The sequence below is a fragment of the Heteronotia binoei genome, chromosome 12, assembly GCF_032191835.1.
Source record: "Heteronotia binoei isolate CCM8104 ecotype False Entrance Well chromosome 12, APGP_CSIRO_Hbin_v1, whole genome shotgun sequence".
NCBI classification, from domain to species: Eukaryota; Metazoa; Chordata; class Lepidosauria; order Squamata; family Gekkonidae; genus Heteronotia; species Heteronotia binoei.
The window spans coordinates 31,296,723-31,311,555 of record NC_083234.1 but is presented as its reverse complement, the minus strand read 5'-3'; the positions used below and the strand labels follow the sequence as shown (position 1 = coordinate 31,311,555).

General features: G+C 45.1%; 1 protein-coding gene and 1 non-coding gene across 3 annotated transcripts in view; one reads left to right on the top strand and one right to left on the bottom strand.

Moving 5' to 3' along the window:
* RNF122 (ring finger protein 122) overlaps positions 1 to 8,644 on the top strand; it is a 45,574-nt gene extending 36,930 nt beyond the window's left edge. The window contains exons 3-6 of one of the 2 annotated variants that reach the window (XM_060251728.1): positions 82 to 127; positions 2,293 to 2,334; positions 5,336 to 5,415; positions 7,555 to 8,644. In XM_060251728.1, the coding sequence (XP_060107711.1) occupies positions 82 to 127; positions 2,293 to 2,334; positions 5,336 to 5,415; positions 7,555 to 7,669 (283 nt within the window). In that variant the 3' untranslated portion in view covers positions 7,670 to 8,644. Of the gene's footprint in view, positions 1 to 81; positions 128 to 2,292; positions 2,335 to 5,332; positions 5,416 to 7,554 lie in introns of both variants that reach the window. The other variant, XM_060251727.1, reaches the window with a different exon arrangement.
* A 5,816-nt stretch (positions 8,645 to 14,460) lies between these two features.
* LOC132580826 (small nucleolar RNA U13) lies at positions 14,461 to 14,559 on the bottom strand. Its single transcript, XR_009556099.1, has one exon. It is a non-coding gene; the product is annotated as a small nucleolar RNA U13 (small nucleolar RNA).
* Positions 14,560 to 14,833: the final 274 nt, after the last annotated feature.

Sequence of the window (14,833 nt, the reverse complement as noted above, 5' to 3'; positions counted from 1 at the left end):
GGGTCTTGTATTAGTGCTTTCCAAGAGGCATCAGGGATTCTTTTTCTAAACAGTTTTTGATGGTGATGTTTTTCTTTGCAGCAAACTTCGGCATCAAGCACAGAGTGAAAGATTTGGATACAAGGAGGTAAGGGAGCTGGGCGGGCTAAGTTTTAAGTAGTTTTCCTCATGCCTTCTGAACTGAGATCAAATGAGTGGTTTTGTTTATGAAATAGCATGGGAAGAAGCAGAAGTGCTTCCCATTGAACCTTCAGGCAGCACTTGCTAGGGCTGGCTCAGCCCTCTAATGTACAGCCAGAAGCAGAGGGAATATTTTGGGCAAAACAGGAATGCTTAGTTACCTGGGTAAGGTATATAGCTGACTGTGGGCAACCAGATACCTACAAGCAAATTGTGGAAGCCAGTGCTTCCCGTTGTTGGTCAATCTCAAGTAACTGGTGTTCCGAGGTACACTACCCCTGAACATGGAGGATCTGTTTAGTCATTATGGTTTACGCAGTGTGCCGTTGATTCATCCCTCCTTCCTGAATCTTTCTAGTACCCAGGGTTTTTAAAAAAATTTAGGAATGCAGTTCCGGCTGGCTTAGCATCAGGGGGTGTGGCCTAATATGCAAATGAGTTCCTTTTTCTGCCAAAAAAGCCCTGCTAGTACTCCTGTTGTGGATATCTAAAGTCATCGTTGCATCCTGTGGCAGAGAATTCCTTAGGTAAATTGTGCATTTCATGCAAAGAAGTGCTTTCTTTCCTCTCTCCTAAATCTGCTGCCAGTTAACATCATTGAGTCCCCTCCCTGAGTTTCAATATTATGGGAGAAGGAGAAGAACTTCTCTCTCTTTCCACTTCCTCCACAGTATGCATGGTTGTATTGTTTTCCCCCCACACTTAGTTTTCCTCTTCTTTTTTTCCTAAGCAGAAACCCACAAACTTTTACAAACAGAAAACCATCCTGTCCATATTGCTGGACACAGTCAGGGAAACAGAGCCCATTTTTCTCATTCCCTAACATCAGAACCCTGCACAGATTGTATGCACTTCTATGCCTCTGTTTCATTGACTGGAACTCCACCAATATAACTTTGCCAGACTTTGCCTTTTCCAAGGTAGAATCCAGCTGCTGTTGCCTGCCTGCTCAGGGTATAATCCAGGTTTAGAAACCCAGTCATTAAGTGCACAGAGGTTAAACTAACTCCAGTTAAAACATGCAGCTGAATTCATAGCAAAAGTAACCAGAGGTGTCTTTAAACCAGTAGAAGGTAGCATTGCCAACTTGAGAAAAGAAATGTCCTTTTTAAATAGAGACTTTTAAAAGGATATTATTTATCAGGTGCAGTTAATGACCTCCATCCCATGAAAAGCTTTAACCTCCATTTCCACACATTAAAGGGACTGGATTTTTTCTCCAGACCAGTTGGCAGCCCCGCAGGAGGGAAGAACAAAGCCTAATGCACACACTTGGCAGCAATTACATTTATTGGTGCTGGTCGCCATGACGTCCAAATGAAGCCCTGAAGATTCCCCAGAAAGTGGCCAGTGGTCCACTAACAAACCATAGTTTTGTTTTTGCCGGACCTGTTTCATGACTTAAACTGCAGTCCTCTGATACTTACCCGGAAGCATTACTGAATGGACCTGTTTCAGATTGGACTCTTAGCTATACAATCTAAACCACAGGTGGGTCTTGAGAGCTGATGCCCTCCATAGAACGCATCTCTGCCCAGGGAGATTGGTCTGTCCACTTCTATTACCATCTTCCACCAGCAGGTGAAGACTTCTGTTTTGTTTGGCATTCTTTCAGCGATCCCTCTTTCCTGACCAATGTTTTTATGTCTTTGTGTGTATTTTAATTATCTATGTTTGGAGAAGGGTGTTAAAAATTTTTAAATGTGATTTCATAATATATTTCTTCATTCATTCATTTGCTGATAATATGCCTTAATTCGTTCGCTGCCTTGGTGGCCCTTGTGAAGGCAAAAAGGCGAGGTGGGATATAGATTTTGTTATAAATGAAGAAATTATTTATGCCTGCAGAAGAGGAGTTCCAAGAGATCAAGCAAAGAATCAGCTGCTGGGGCAGATAGTTTTTAAAACAAGTTTGAGAGGACAGAAACTTTTATAATGGGGAAATAGTTCACATTCAACTGATGGGCCCACCCAGTCTGGTTTCTGCATAAGCCAAGATTTTCAGTGTTCAGTAGTGGCTGCTATCTGGCAGGATCAGAATGCCTGCCCTGGTTATCCAGCACTGTGTCCTGTTCCTAATCTGCCTGCTTCTCTTTCCTGTTTCTCTCCCAGGTGGTTTTGAAAGGTGATGCCAGAAAACTCAACTTGCACGGGGTGAGTGCGAAACACACTTTGATTAGCTCAGAGAAGAGGGCTGGCATTTTACCCAGTCTGTCGAAAACAGGGCTCCCTTGTGTTTTCTTCCTGGGCCGCAGAGAGAATACAAAGGCCAATCATTACTTACTGGAGCGCATGCCTGTGAATCTGCACAAATATTCAGTAACCTAGTGAACATCCATACAGCTGAACTAAACAAAAGCATTTAGAGGCGAACCGTTCAAGCAAATCTATAGCAATTCAAACCCAGATCCATGGAAAACTGTCCATTTAGGGGTGCCTCTACACAGATCTCGTGAATGGCTTCAGAAGTGTGGGGTAGCAGTTAGAGTATTGGACTAGGATCTGAGAGGCCAACATTTGGATCCACACTCTGCCATGCGAGCTTCCTGGGTGACCTTGGTCCAGTCACACACTCTCAGCCTAACCTACATCACAGGGTGGATGTGTGGATCAAATGGAGGAGAGGAGAATGGTGTAAACTATTGTGAGTCCCCTTTGAGGAGAAAAGCAGTATATAAATGAAGAAAATAATGATGAATGTGCATTCAGCACCTGCAGACCACATGCTCTTATATCTCCTATTTCTCCACTAGAGCAGACTCTGATACATAAGAAGACAAAACAGCCACCTCAGTTGGAAGTCATGGGGTAAATCAAACCCCTGTCCTACCACTCCACTAAGCAAAATTAATTTTTTAATGTCTTTATAGCCCACCTGTCCTTATGACACAAGTTTGATGCCTTGCTCCAAATTAATTTCAGAGGGTAGCCATGCTGGTCTACAGATACAAAGATACAGGCAGGGCTTTTTCTTTAGCAGGAACTCTTTTGCATATTAGGCCACATACCCCTTATGTAGCCGATCCTCTTGGGGCTTACAGTAGGCTCTGTACTAAGAGCCCTGTAAGCTCTTGGAGGAGTACTACATAAGAGGGGTGTGACCTAATATGCAAAGGAGTACCTGCTACAAAAAAGACCTCGATACAGGTATGACAGCCACATTTCAAACTTCATGGGAGGAATCTGAGGAGACTGGCTAGATTTGAGTCCAGTAACACCCTAGAGAGCAACAAGGTTTTCAGAGTATGTGCTTCCCAGAGTCAAAGCTCCCTTCGTTAGATACCTTTCATTTCATTCTTACCTCTCTTAAGGTACCTTTTGTTTCCCTTCATTTCTCCTAATTAAATGTCTCTTCCATTGGAGGAAGAACCATTTAAGTTGGAGGAAGGCTACTTGGAGGATGGTTGGATCTGCTCAGTACCATACACTAATTTGGCTCTGTGCATAAATTAGCTATGGACCCTTGTGTCATCTGCGATGTGGGGTGAGGTCTGGAATTAACTCTCAGTTCATGCAGGGATGCCTACCTAAGAAGACTTAATCTTGAGTTGGCCCTGCCCTGCATCAGTGCTTACTTGGGCATGTGACTTCACTGTAGGGGCTTCACATACCCAGCAGTAGTCAGTGTGAGGAAAAGATAACTTATTTCTATATTCTGATATTTAGGCACCATACATGGTCGTCTGGGCACATGCTGCTCCTTTGAAAAGCTTCAGCACCCCTTGCTGCCTATGTCCATCTGCCACTGCTCAGAATGGTTTATGACAACATCATTTTTCAAGTGTATGCGGTAGCATGCCAGAAGTGACAGGCTGTATCTTCTGTGAGATGAAAACCCATTTTGCAGGCATATTTTGCATTTATCCCACGGATCCCTATCACTCATTGTAGGGATGGGATGGGACAGAGCCAGAAGCCCCCAAACTGCTGAAAATGGGTTGAGGTGCAAACTGGCAGATCCTCTGGCAAGAGGTGTAAAATTTCTGGAACTTGTGAAGCCACCAGGGAGAGCAGCTGAAAACGATGCATTATTTGCTCTGTTAAGTGTTAGTTTCTGTTACTGTGTTAACAACATTAGAAGCACCCGTTTATAGCTTAGTTAGCATATTAAATGGTTCTGTTTGGGCTATTTATAAAATCTACATTACAAATGTCTTCGTTTTATACAAGCCACATTGCAGAGATGCTTAGTATTAAAGGAAGGGCTGCAAAGGGATGCAGCCTGTGCTCTCTTAGCACATGTAGCTTAGGGTTTGTTTGTTTGTTTTTTGCCATCTGTGCTGTAAGAAAAAATTATAGTTGCAAGTAGAAAGCACATTTTTCTGGGTTGTGTTTTCCCCCCCAGCGTGTACATCTTTGCCCGTGACTGCTTTAGCCTCTCCTCACAGATCCGCATAACCCACATTCCCAACACACCAGCTGCATTGTGTAAACACACCCCGGGGGTCACCCACATCGTACACAGAGATTTATTCTTTATGCATTGGACAAAATGAGCTCTGGCTCACAAAAGCTGCTGCCATGGTTAACTTTGTTGTTCTTTAAGGTACTGCCCAAGACTCCTGTTGTTTTGTCTGTAGCAAACTAACACTTCTACCCCTCTGGGGTGACTGATAAGCCCTCAGTAGAATGCTGACAGAACACATTCGCCACTCATGTCGGAGAGCGTGTAGTGAGAGATCACAGAATACTCTGTTACTTTGGGAACCTCCAAGGTCAAAGAAATCTGCCTCAGTCACAGAGAACAGTGGGTCTAGGTCCCATTCCAAAGCTACTGGTATCAAATGATTTGGCATCACAAGGACTGGAGTTATGGTTTCCAGCTCCGGGTTGAAAAATATCTGAAGATTTGGGGGGGTGGAGCCTGGAGAGAAGGGGGTTGGGGAGGGGAAAGACTTCAATGGGATATAATGCCATAGAGTCCACCATTTTCTCCAGGCGAACTGATTTCTGTAGCCTGGAGATAACTTGTAATATCAGATCTCCAGCCACCACCTGGAGGTTGGCAACCCTTGCCCGTTTTATTCCATGTGTGTCTGTGTTCCTCAACAGGCCCAAGTGAAATGTGGGGCCCATGTTTTGCTGCCAGTTCCGCAGGCACAGTCTGGCTTTATAATGCCTGCTGATTCTATCTCCTCTCTTTTCCCCGCAGCAGACTTGCGCCGTCTGCCTAGAAGACTTTAAAGTGAAAGATGAGCTGGGAGTGTTGCCATGCCAACATGCCTTCCACAGAAAGTGAGTAGCTGCCAAGGACAGGCCAAATAGCTCCTTTGTGTGCCCAGCTCTGCCAGCCGCCCAGCACTGGCTCAACACCCTTTGTGCCTGTGCTTGGGAAGGGAGGTGGGCAGTTCCTTTGGCAAGGAGCCTGACTTTAAGATCTCTTGGGCCCAAGAGTCTGAGAGTAGGCCTCAGCCGGAGCTTCCTGGATTGTGGCAACAATGAAGGTAATAATAACTGTAGGAGTGCCACTGGGGTTAGATATTAATTATCAAGGGATTAACCCCTCAATGCTTCAAGTGCAAGAACTGTGGGGATTAAGCCTCCAGAACTATGACCTGGGTTCGACTTCCAGCCACCCTGAGTTAACTCATAGTCTCCAACATTTCCTGGAGAGAATCAGGACACTGGAGGAGTGGGGAGTGTAGTGTAGCAGTTAAGAGTATAAGACTAAGACTTAGGAGCCTCAGGGTCAGATCTTCATCATGCATCTCACAGGGTGACTCTGCCTCTGATTCACAGATTAAGCCACTGTCCAAGCAGTCTGCTTCCGGTGCCCCATGTGAGCTGAGGGTTGCATCTGTGGTGTCATGATTTGTGGCCACAATTCTGGTTTTCTGTAAAAAGGAGATGTTTTTACCCAGTTTGGGGACCACAAAGCCATACCAAGTCAGGCTCCCTTAGTGATTAAACCTTTATGCTGTCAAGTATAAGCATCCCATTGTATGAAAGAAGTTGCACAGTTCTCATTTGCCCTTTCTATCCATCTAATCAGTATCTTCATGTGGATTTGATTCAGAATCCACATGTGTCTATTGAAGCAGGAGATTGAAGTTGGGAGGGCAGGGGGGGTGTTGTTTGTTTTCTACCATCATCTTGTCACATCCTGTTCAGTCCCAGCATCCAACACTGGAAGGGGTAGGGCTCAAGTTGCATTGGTCACTAGCCAGATCCGGTCAGAGGATGACAGGCCATTGACCAAGCAGCTGCCTGGAGCCATCGAGACTTTTCGGGAGCGGGGGGGGAGACGTGACAGTGATTCCTTTGCAAATGGTGTGTTTATGTTCACCATAATCCACACAGTGATAGGAAATCTTAAATGCATTATATAACTCATGGGTTTGAAGCCAGATTTTAGATTTTTTAAAAAATACAGATACATTTTGGTCTTTTTGCAATGCAGAGGTATAGGCCCTGGAGGTTATCTGGACAGGGTGGTGGTTGTTGCAGCTGATTTTTGTGGGGGGTGCAGAATAGCAACAGGAGTTTTAAAAGGGTTGAATGAATCAGACTGTTCCCATTTGTTCATCAGGCAGATTTAAGGCCTCTTAATTCACTCAGTAAGAGCACAGATGGGAAGCAATCAGAAGAATCGGGCCAAAGCTGCACAACTCTAGGTCAATGCTTAGACTTTTCCCTGACATGCTAGTTTTCTACTTGGAAGGAATTTTCTTGCAAGGAAGAGCCTTGCGTCTTGTGGGCCCCCGTCTCAAATAGTACAACTCAGACACCATTTTACTACCTTGGTGAGAAATATAGCAGTAGCATGTAACCAGTGTGGGAACAGTGGTTAGAGTATCAGGCTAGCAGTTGGAAGAACTAGGTTCAGAGCCCTGCTCCATCATGGAAGCTTGCTGGGCAACCTTGGGCCAGCCACATGCTCTCAGCCTAGTCTACTTCACAGAGTGGTGGCTGTGAGGATGAAATAGGAGAACAGTGCTGTAAGGTTGAGTCTTCATTGGGGATAAAGAAGAAGAATGTGCTATTGAGTCACAGCCAACTCATGGTGGCCCTGTTCAAGGGGACTTCCAGGCAAAAGATGAACGGAGGTTGCTTGCCGTTGACTTCCTCCGTGTGACAACCCCTGTCTTCTTGGTGGCCTCCCATCCAAATACTGACTGTGGCAAACCCAGGCAAAGGTGGGCTATTTGAGCTGTTCTCATTGGAGAGAAAAGTGATGTATCAAGAATAGAGGCACAATACAAAAATAGAAGGGGAGGAAAACGCTTGAAATTGAGCTGAGGAGGAGTGGCAGAGAAGGCCATATTGGGTCAACCAAGATGAGGGCTGGTTCAGCCACAGGATACCCCCACACACATCCCACCAAAGGGACAGATTCAGGATTGCTTCCTCTTACTGTCTCCTTTTGGCCTGCAGGTGCCTCGTGAAGTGGCTGGAAGTCCGGTGTGTCTGCCCCATGTGCAACAAGCCCATTGCAGGCCCCACAGAGCCTCACCAGAGCATCGGGACCCTCCTGGATGAGCTGGTGTGACATTTGCCTCCCCCCACCCACAACTGCTGCCCCATAGCAGAGCCTCTGCTGAAGCAGACTGTTGCCCAGAGACTCTGTATTTCATACTTGCTTCCCAGACAGAGACACCTTCTGCCGGGTATTGTCATCTCCCTCCCAGAAGGAGGGAAAGAAGGACCATGTCGAGTGCCAAGACAGAGGGCGAGTAGGCCTTGCAGCCAGTCTGCAGCCTGGGAGCAATCGCAAGGGGATGCTGGATGAAGTCAAGCCTGAAAGCCGTGTGCCACCATTCTCTAATGCACCAAGAGCTTGGATGCACCTCCCATGAGGACAATACAAGTCTCTGCCACCAGATTCTGAAACTGGACTCTTGGGGACACTTTGAGCTCCAGCAGCCAGATCGAGTCTTCCCTTCCTCTAGGAATTGCAGCCAACAAAAGGCAATTGTTCAGCATCTCTTCTATTTTTAGCAGGTCTAATAACACCCTCCCCCCCCTTTTTTAAAAAATAGAAAGTCAGACCTCTCCACCCCCATTGTGGGGCCACGGACTCATGCTTGGGGAAGTATCCTTTTTTCCCAATTAAAACCAAGAGCTATAGCTTGGGTGCTGCCTGACCCAGATCAGTCGCTGGGTTCTGCTAAGATTCTTCTCTGCAAAACCTACAGTCTGTGTTTACAGATGGAAGAGCATTATGTATGCTGTTGAAGATGCTGTCCGCCTGGCCGGCAGAAGAGCAAGAGGGTCAGTCTTTGCACCGCTGCCTCAGACTTGTGGCTTGAGCAGGTGGAAAGGGGCCAGGTCTTGACTTTTGGCCATTCCTTACTGGCATCTAGTGAAGGAGGAGGAGGCATCAGGGGAGAAAAAGAGGGGGGGGGCTCTTCTTTTTTGATCTGGAAGATGGGTGGGATGTATTTTCTTAAGTGGCCTTTGAAGTTTTTTCCCCCCCTTCCTATTCTGTCCTCGTGCAGAAAAAAAATAAATCTTTCTCTTGAAACCTGCATGTTCACATTTGTGAAATGAAACCTCAGACCTGTGCATCTGAACTGTATCTTTCCTGCTATGGAGAAAAGCAACTTGGGATGTGGATTGCCCTCCCTCTCCCCATCACTGTTCTTCCCCTTAGAGCTGCGGTCACACAAGGCTGCTTTTCATTGGGGGGTGGGGAGTTCAGTGGGACTCCGCTATATCCGTCATCCACGTGGGCTGCTTTCACACACATTGGATAATATGCTTCCAGTGCATTCTAGCAATCATTTGCGCTAAAGGGCACCTGTCTGGAAGCAAGGCTTTTTTTTGAGCAGGAACACAGTTCCCGCTGGCTTGGTGCCAGGGTGTGGCCTAATATGCAAATAACTTCCTGCTGGGCTTTTTCTACAAAACCTTGTGTGGCACAGCAGTGACATCAGGGGTGTGGCCTAATATGCAAATGACTTCCTGCTGGGCTTTTTCTACCAAAAAAGCCCTAACTGGAAGTATATTGTCCAACATGTCTGAAAGCAGCCTTAAAGTTTACTTTCTAGAAAAACAGGAACCGCTGAGTAAATAGATACAAAATAACCACAACACCTCATCATGCTCAATATATTACTATTAATTTCTTACGTAATAAATATTTTAATACCAAATTGCTCTATTATTCTGTTTCTCATGTGTTATAAACATCTGTTATAAAATAACACACGAGAAACAGAATAATTAAGCAATTTGGTATTAAAATATTTATTATATAAAAATTAATAGTAATATATTTGAGTTTCAGAGTCAACTTTGGCTGTTCCCTTTTGCACATCCAGGCACAGCCAGTCCCCCACGCCATATGCTGCTGGTACTACCTGTTCACTAGGATCTGACAGTAATCTTGCTGCCACTGAGCTGAGGCTCACAGCTGAGCTTTTGTTGTGCTAAAAATACCTTGTTAAAAAACTAAAGGGAGGTGATTGAGTGCCAGAGCTGAGCATTACCATTCTGAAGGTGGCAGTAAAAGCGCCAACCCTCTTCCAGTCTCGTGTCACACAGAACCTCTGCCTACAGCTGGCACACTGTTTTGCATTTAAAGTCTGGAGTAAAAGGAGGTATTTCTTTGCTCCAGCTTAAAGGGGACATCCTCTAGAATCTGCATAAGGCATGCTTGCAAAGAGTGTGGTGTCATGTGGAAGCTCCCAAATAAACTGGGATGCTGTCACCCTGGGGGGAAATCCCCAGGAATCAGGAGGAAGAACTGTTCATCTGCAAAGTAACTTCAGCTTGGGGCAGGCTATAAAAATGTGTTTACTCAATACATTTGGCTTGGGTTTAACCACCAGCTGTGCTTCCTTCCAGATCCTTGCAAGACGTGTGTGCACTCACTGCACTTGGTGAGATCATCACTGTGCATGTGGACTTTCACACCACTTCTTGATAACCCTTCTGCATCCTCTGCACAGGTTCTATATCTGTAAACTCATTTCAAGGTGACAGCCGCTTAAGGCGACTCAGTTTCTACTTTGTGTGGTTTCTGGAACAAGACAGAAAGTTGTCATCTAGGGGCGAAAGTAGAATTCCTGCTTCACCTTACCTTCACCTTGAGCTAAAGGGAGGTGGGTGAACACCACACCACCTCCCTTTATCCGCCTGTTATATGCCAGCTGATAAATCCAGAGAAGCAGCTGGACTGTAGTTTTAAGACCACTTTCCTAGGAATTGGGGCCATAGAATACAGGGGGAATTAATTCTGAGAAGTTTGGCTTAGGGTCGCTCTCAGTCTGCAGCTACTAAATCATGGGGAGTAAGCACCACCTAAGAAGACCCCCTTCTGCTCCAGATCATTCTAGATGGGCACATCTGTAGCAGCAGCAAAGTGAAATGAGCCCAGCAGCTTCTCAAAGACTAACAGAAATTATTCCAGCCAAAACTTTAGCAAGTCAAAGCTCACTTCATCAGATTCATTGGAGTGTAAATCCGTCAGGTCCCTGTATATAACAGAAAGGTGGAGGATGCCATCCTAAACATACTGAGGAGTAAGCAGCTCCACTGAGATCAGTGTGACTGACTAATGAGAAAATATGCTTAGGATTCCACTGCTAACCCCTTCATTGGTTAGTACAATGAAGCAATGGTAAGCTGAAGCATATAAAAGGGCAAGTAAATCATTCCTGAATTGTCCCAGAAGATAAAATGACTAAACTGAGGCTGTTCTACTTTGGTCACACTATGAGAAAACATTAATAACTGGGAAAGATGAGAATGCTAGGAAAAGCTGAAGGCAGCCAGTAGAGAGGACCCAGCATGAGATAGATTGATATAATCAAGGAAACCAGGCAGCCCTCAGTTTGCAAGAATGTTAGATTTGTAGGGTCACCATTCGTGCAGTGGCTTCATGGCACTTAATGAACACACAGATCCTGTTCAGCATCCACACTTAAAATCTTGTTTAGCTTTCAGACTTAAAGCAATTGGATGTATGATGAAAATGTAAAACCAACCAAAAGGTAACTAATGGAGGTTTGAATGGCAAAATAGTCAAAAGGAGATGAAAGGGTCAAGCAGCCGCCTTCTCCCAATAATTCCGAGTAGCCCTGTTAGACACTCGTGGCAAGGTAAAACAGGAGTCTGGGGTTAAGGACTAGCAACATTTATTCTAGCATAAGCATACCTGAGTCAGACTTGGAGAAGCTTATGCCAGAATAAATTTCCTGAAGGCCTTGCAACATATTACAGAGTTATTGGACTTGTGGATGGACAACAGGACAACTTTGTAGCAGATGAACGATGGGAGTTGTGTGCCTCCAAGATGCACAGTGACGCTTTTTTGCTCACGGCCACAGGGCAAAGAAGCTTCAGTCTTTAACACACCATTTCCGCATCCCTAGGCTGCTCTGCAGAGCCACAATAGTTTTGGGATATAAAAAAAACTATCATCACGGCTGATGCAACATTCGGAAATCTGATCAACAGCACTATAAGACACCATTGGGGTTTCATTTGTCTTAGTTTAAATGGTTTTATTGGTTTGTATGTATGTATTTTTTTTACTTTGTTGTATATCCCAGCACCAGCTAGGACGGGGCAATTCAATAAGTTAAATAAATAATAATAACAATACACCCAAACCTGGGAGGCACAAAGCTCCTATCACACAAGGGACTTCCAAGTCTTCATGTTCCACCAGGCCTTCGATTAAGGACAGCAGCAGCATCTGGCACCTTTCCTTCCTTTTTGGTCCGCCCCTCTTCAGAAACTACTCCCTCACCATATGCTCTGATAGTTTGGAAGGAAAACTTAACCAGTGGGACGCCATCGTGGGTATTTAGAGCTTTATTGGCTTAACTTTTTGAAATGTCTTAATGGCAATTGTATTGATTTTGTATTGTTTTATCTGTGGCGCAGAGTGATAAGCTGCAGTACTGCAGTCCAAGCTCTGCTCATGACCTGAGTTCGATCCCAGCGGAAGTTGGGTTCAGGTAGCTGGCTCAAGGCTGACTCAGCCTTCCATCCTTCTGAGGTCAGTAAAATGAGTACCCAACTTGCAGATGACTGGGGAAGGCAATGGCAAACCATGTTTGGTGAGAGAGCCAGTTTGGTGTAGTGGTTAAGTGTGCAGATTCTTATCTGGGAGAACTGGGTTTGATTCCTCACTCCTCCACTTGCAGCTGCTGGAATGGCCTTGGGTCAGCCATAGCTCTGGCAGAGGTTGTCCTTGAAAGGGCAGCTGCTGTGAGGGCCCCCTCAGCCCCACCCGCTGCTCTGAGTCTCTGATTCAGAGAGAAGGGCGGAGTATAAATCTGCAGTCGTCTTCTTGCACAGGGGACTACTTTTACATTTACTTTACATCGCCCAGAGCCTGGCCTTGGCCAGGATGGGTGATTAAACAAGTAGTAATAACAATGATGATAATAAGAATGCCCACCAACCAACATATGAAATCTGTCATGTGTGACAAGACCCTGAGCCTTGAAGGTGTCGTGGGACTTGCAGGGGTTTTTTCCTGCTCTTGGATAATATCTACATGAACCCTAAACTGGGGTTCTTGCGAACAGGGGAAAAGAATCCCCTTTCTATTGCATTGTGCCAGTAGTAGCACAACCTCCAGCGCCAATTGGCAGCTCAAGACAAAATGGTTTGTCGGAGGGTATAGCGTCAGTTTGGCTGGGATTGAATCATCAACTCAGGCTCTAGGGTTTTAAAAAAATTATTTGCATTATTTATAGTCTGCCTTTTTCACAGGGACTCATGAAGGATTCCACATAGTACAATCGACATTAGGATCTTAGAAGTCTGGAACCTCCCCAGAAAGAGCCAAAGGATATCAGAAATATTGGCATGACACATTAAGTGGTAAAGAAACTACATAAATAGGATTGTAGTTACAATAAACTATAAAGGTAAAGGTAATTCACTGTGCAAGCACCAGTCGTTTCCGACTCTAGGGTGACGTTGCATCATGACGTTTTCACAGCAGACTTTTTACGGGGTGGTTTGCCATTGCCTTCCCCAGTCATTACACTTTCCCCCCAGCAAGCTGGGTACTCATTTTACCGACCTCGGAAGGTTGGAAGGCTGAGTCAACCTTGAGCCAGCTACTTGAACCCAGCTTCCGCCAGGATCGAACTCAGGTTGTGAGCAGAGAGCTCAGACTGTAGTACTGCAGCTTTACCACTCTGCGCCATGAGGCTCCTTACAATAAGGTATACACAGCAGTATAGACCACAGTCCTTAATAATTTATCCAAGCAAGTTTTTAAAACCATGTTGTACAGCGCAACCCTCTTACCAGCACAGAGAAGCCCTCTTCAGTTTTGCATAGTTTGCAGAAAGCCAGGAGACTGGGAGCTTTCTTGACCTTGGGCAAGCCAATCCACAAAGCGTGAGTCACAGCATCTTAGAGGCAGTTTTGTGGGATAGGTGTTGTAGTAGTTAGGATGTAAGACTAGTATCTCTCAAAGACCCAAGTTCCAATTCCCTCTTTGTCATGAAACTCGCTGAGTCATCTTTGACCAGGCATTGACAGCTTAACCTACCTCACAGGATTGTTGTGAGGATAAAATGAGAAAGAGAATGAAGTACACTGGAGAAAAGGGATGAAAATGCAGTAAAGAAATAATAAAATAACCCTTACAAAGGCGAAGAGTAATTTATGCGATGTTCAAGCTAAAGAGCACGGAATTTGGATTGGGTAGTGTCCTCTAATGGCTGGAAGGCAAAAAAATCATTACATCCAAAATAAGGAAGGCTCAATTTGAAGGCAAGTCTTGATTCAGTTTAACAATGTTTCCTCCCAAAACATGAACATATGAAGACGATGCTTATGCATATAAACATTTGAAAAAGAACAGCTTTAAAATAGGAGGGCAAAGCAGTTTATTTTATAGTGTACATTTGGTGGTGTTTTGTGTTGAAAGAGTGATTTTTTTTTTCTTTTTAGATTAAGGTGGGTAGTTGTGTTGGTCTGAAGCAGCAAAGTTTCCACTGGACCCAAACTTTGCTCTACTGGCTAGCCACCCGAGTCATATTTTTAAACAACTGTTGGTTTTCACGGCAGACTTTTGCAGGGGTGGTTTGCCATTGCCTTCTCCAGTCATCTACACTTCCCCCCCAGCAAGCTGGGTACTCATTTTACCGACCACGGAAGGATGGAAGCTACGTGAAACCCAGCTTCCACCGGGGATCGAGCTCAGGTGGAACACTGCACCACAGGGCTCTTTCTATTACTAGTAGGCAACACGCTAAATAATAATAAGCAGAACATCAAGTAAGAAAAAAGATGAAAGCCGACAAGAGTTTGCGTTCTCATACTAAAAAAAACCTGCATTTTAAAAAATGAATAAAAGGTTCTAATCAGATGGGTACTGTGCCCCGTCGTAACAATCGGGACGGCACATTTCACGCAGCCGCATGCACAACCCACTCATCACATTATAAGAACCTGAAGGATCGTCACGCTGTTCTCGCGTCCGCCGAGCTAGTTGCTGCCCTAATCACTGAGGTCATAGCGACCCCGGCTCCGACTGCTCGCTCCTGACGGTACTGCCGTCTCATTTTTATATTCGAACAGAAAACAGCCTTCTCTTGCCTTTACTTTGGTTCAGTATTCGACATACGTTTTGTTTCCTCAAGAACAGCTCGAAATATTACGAATGCTAATATATTCATAAGTGGCTCCGCCCCTTTTCCCGCTGCGCAAGAAGCGTTTTGCGACAAAGTCGGAA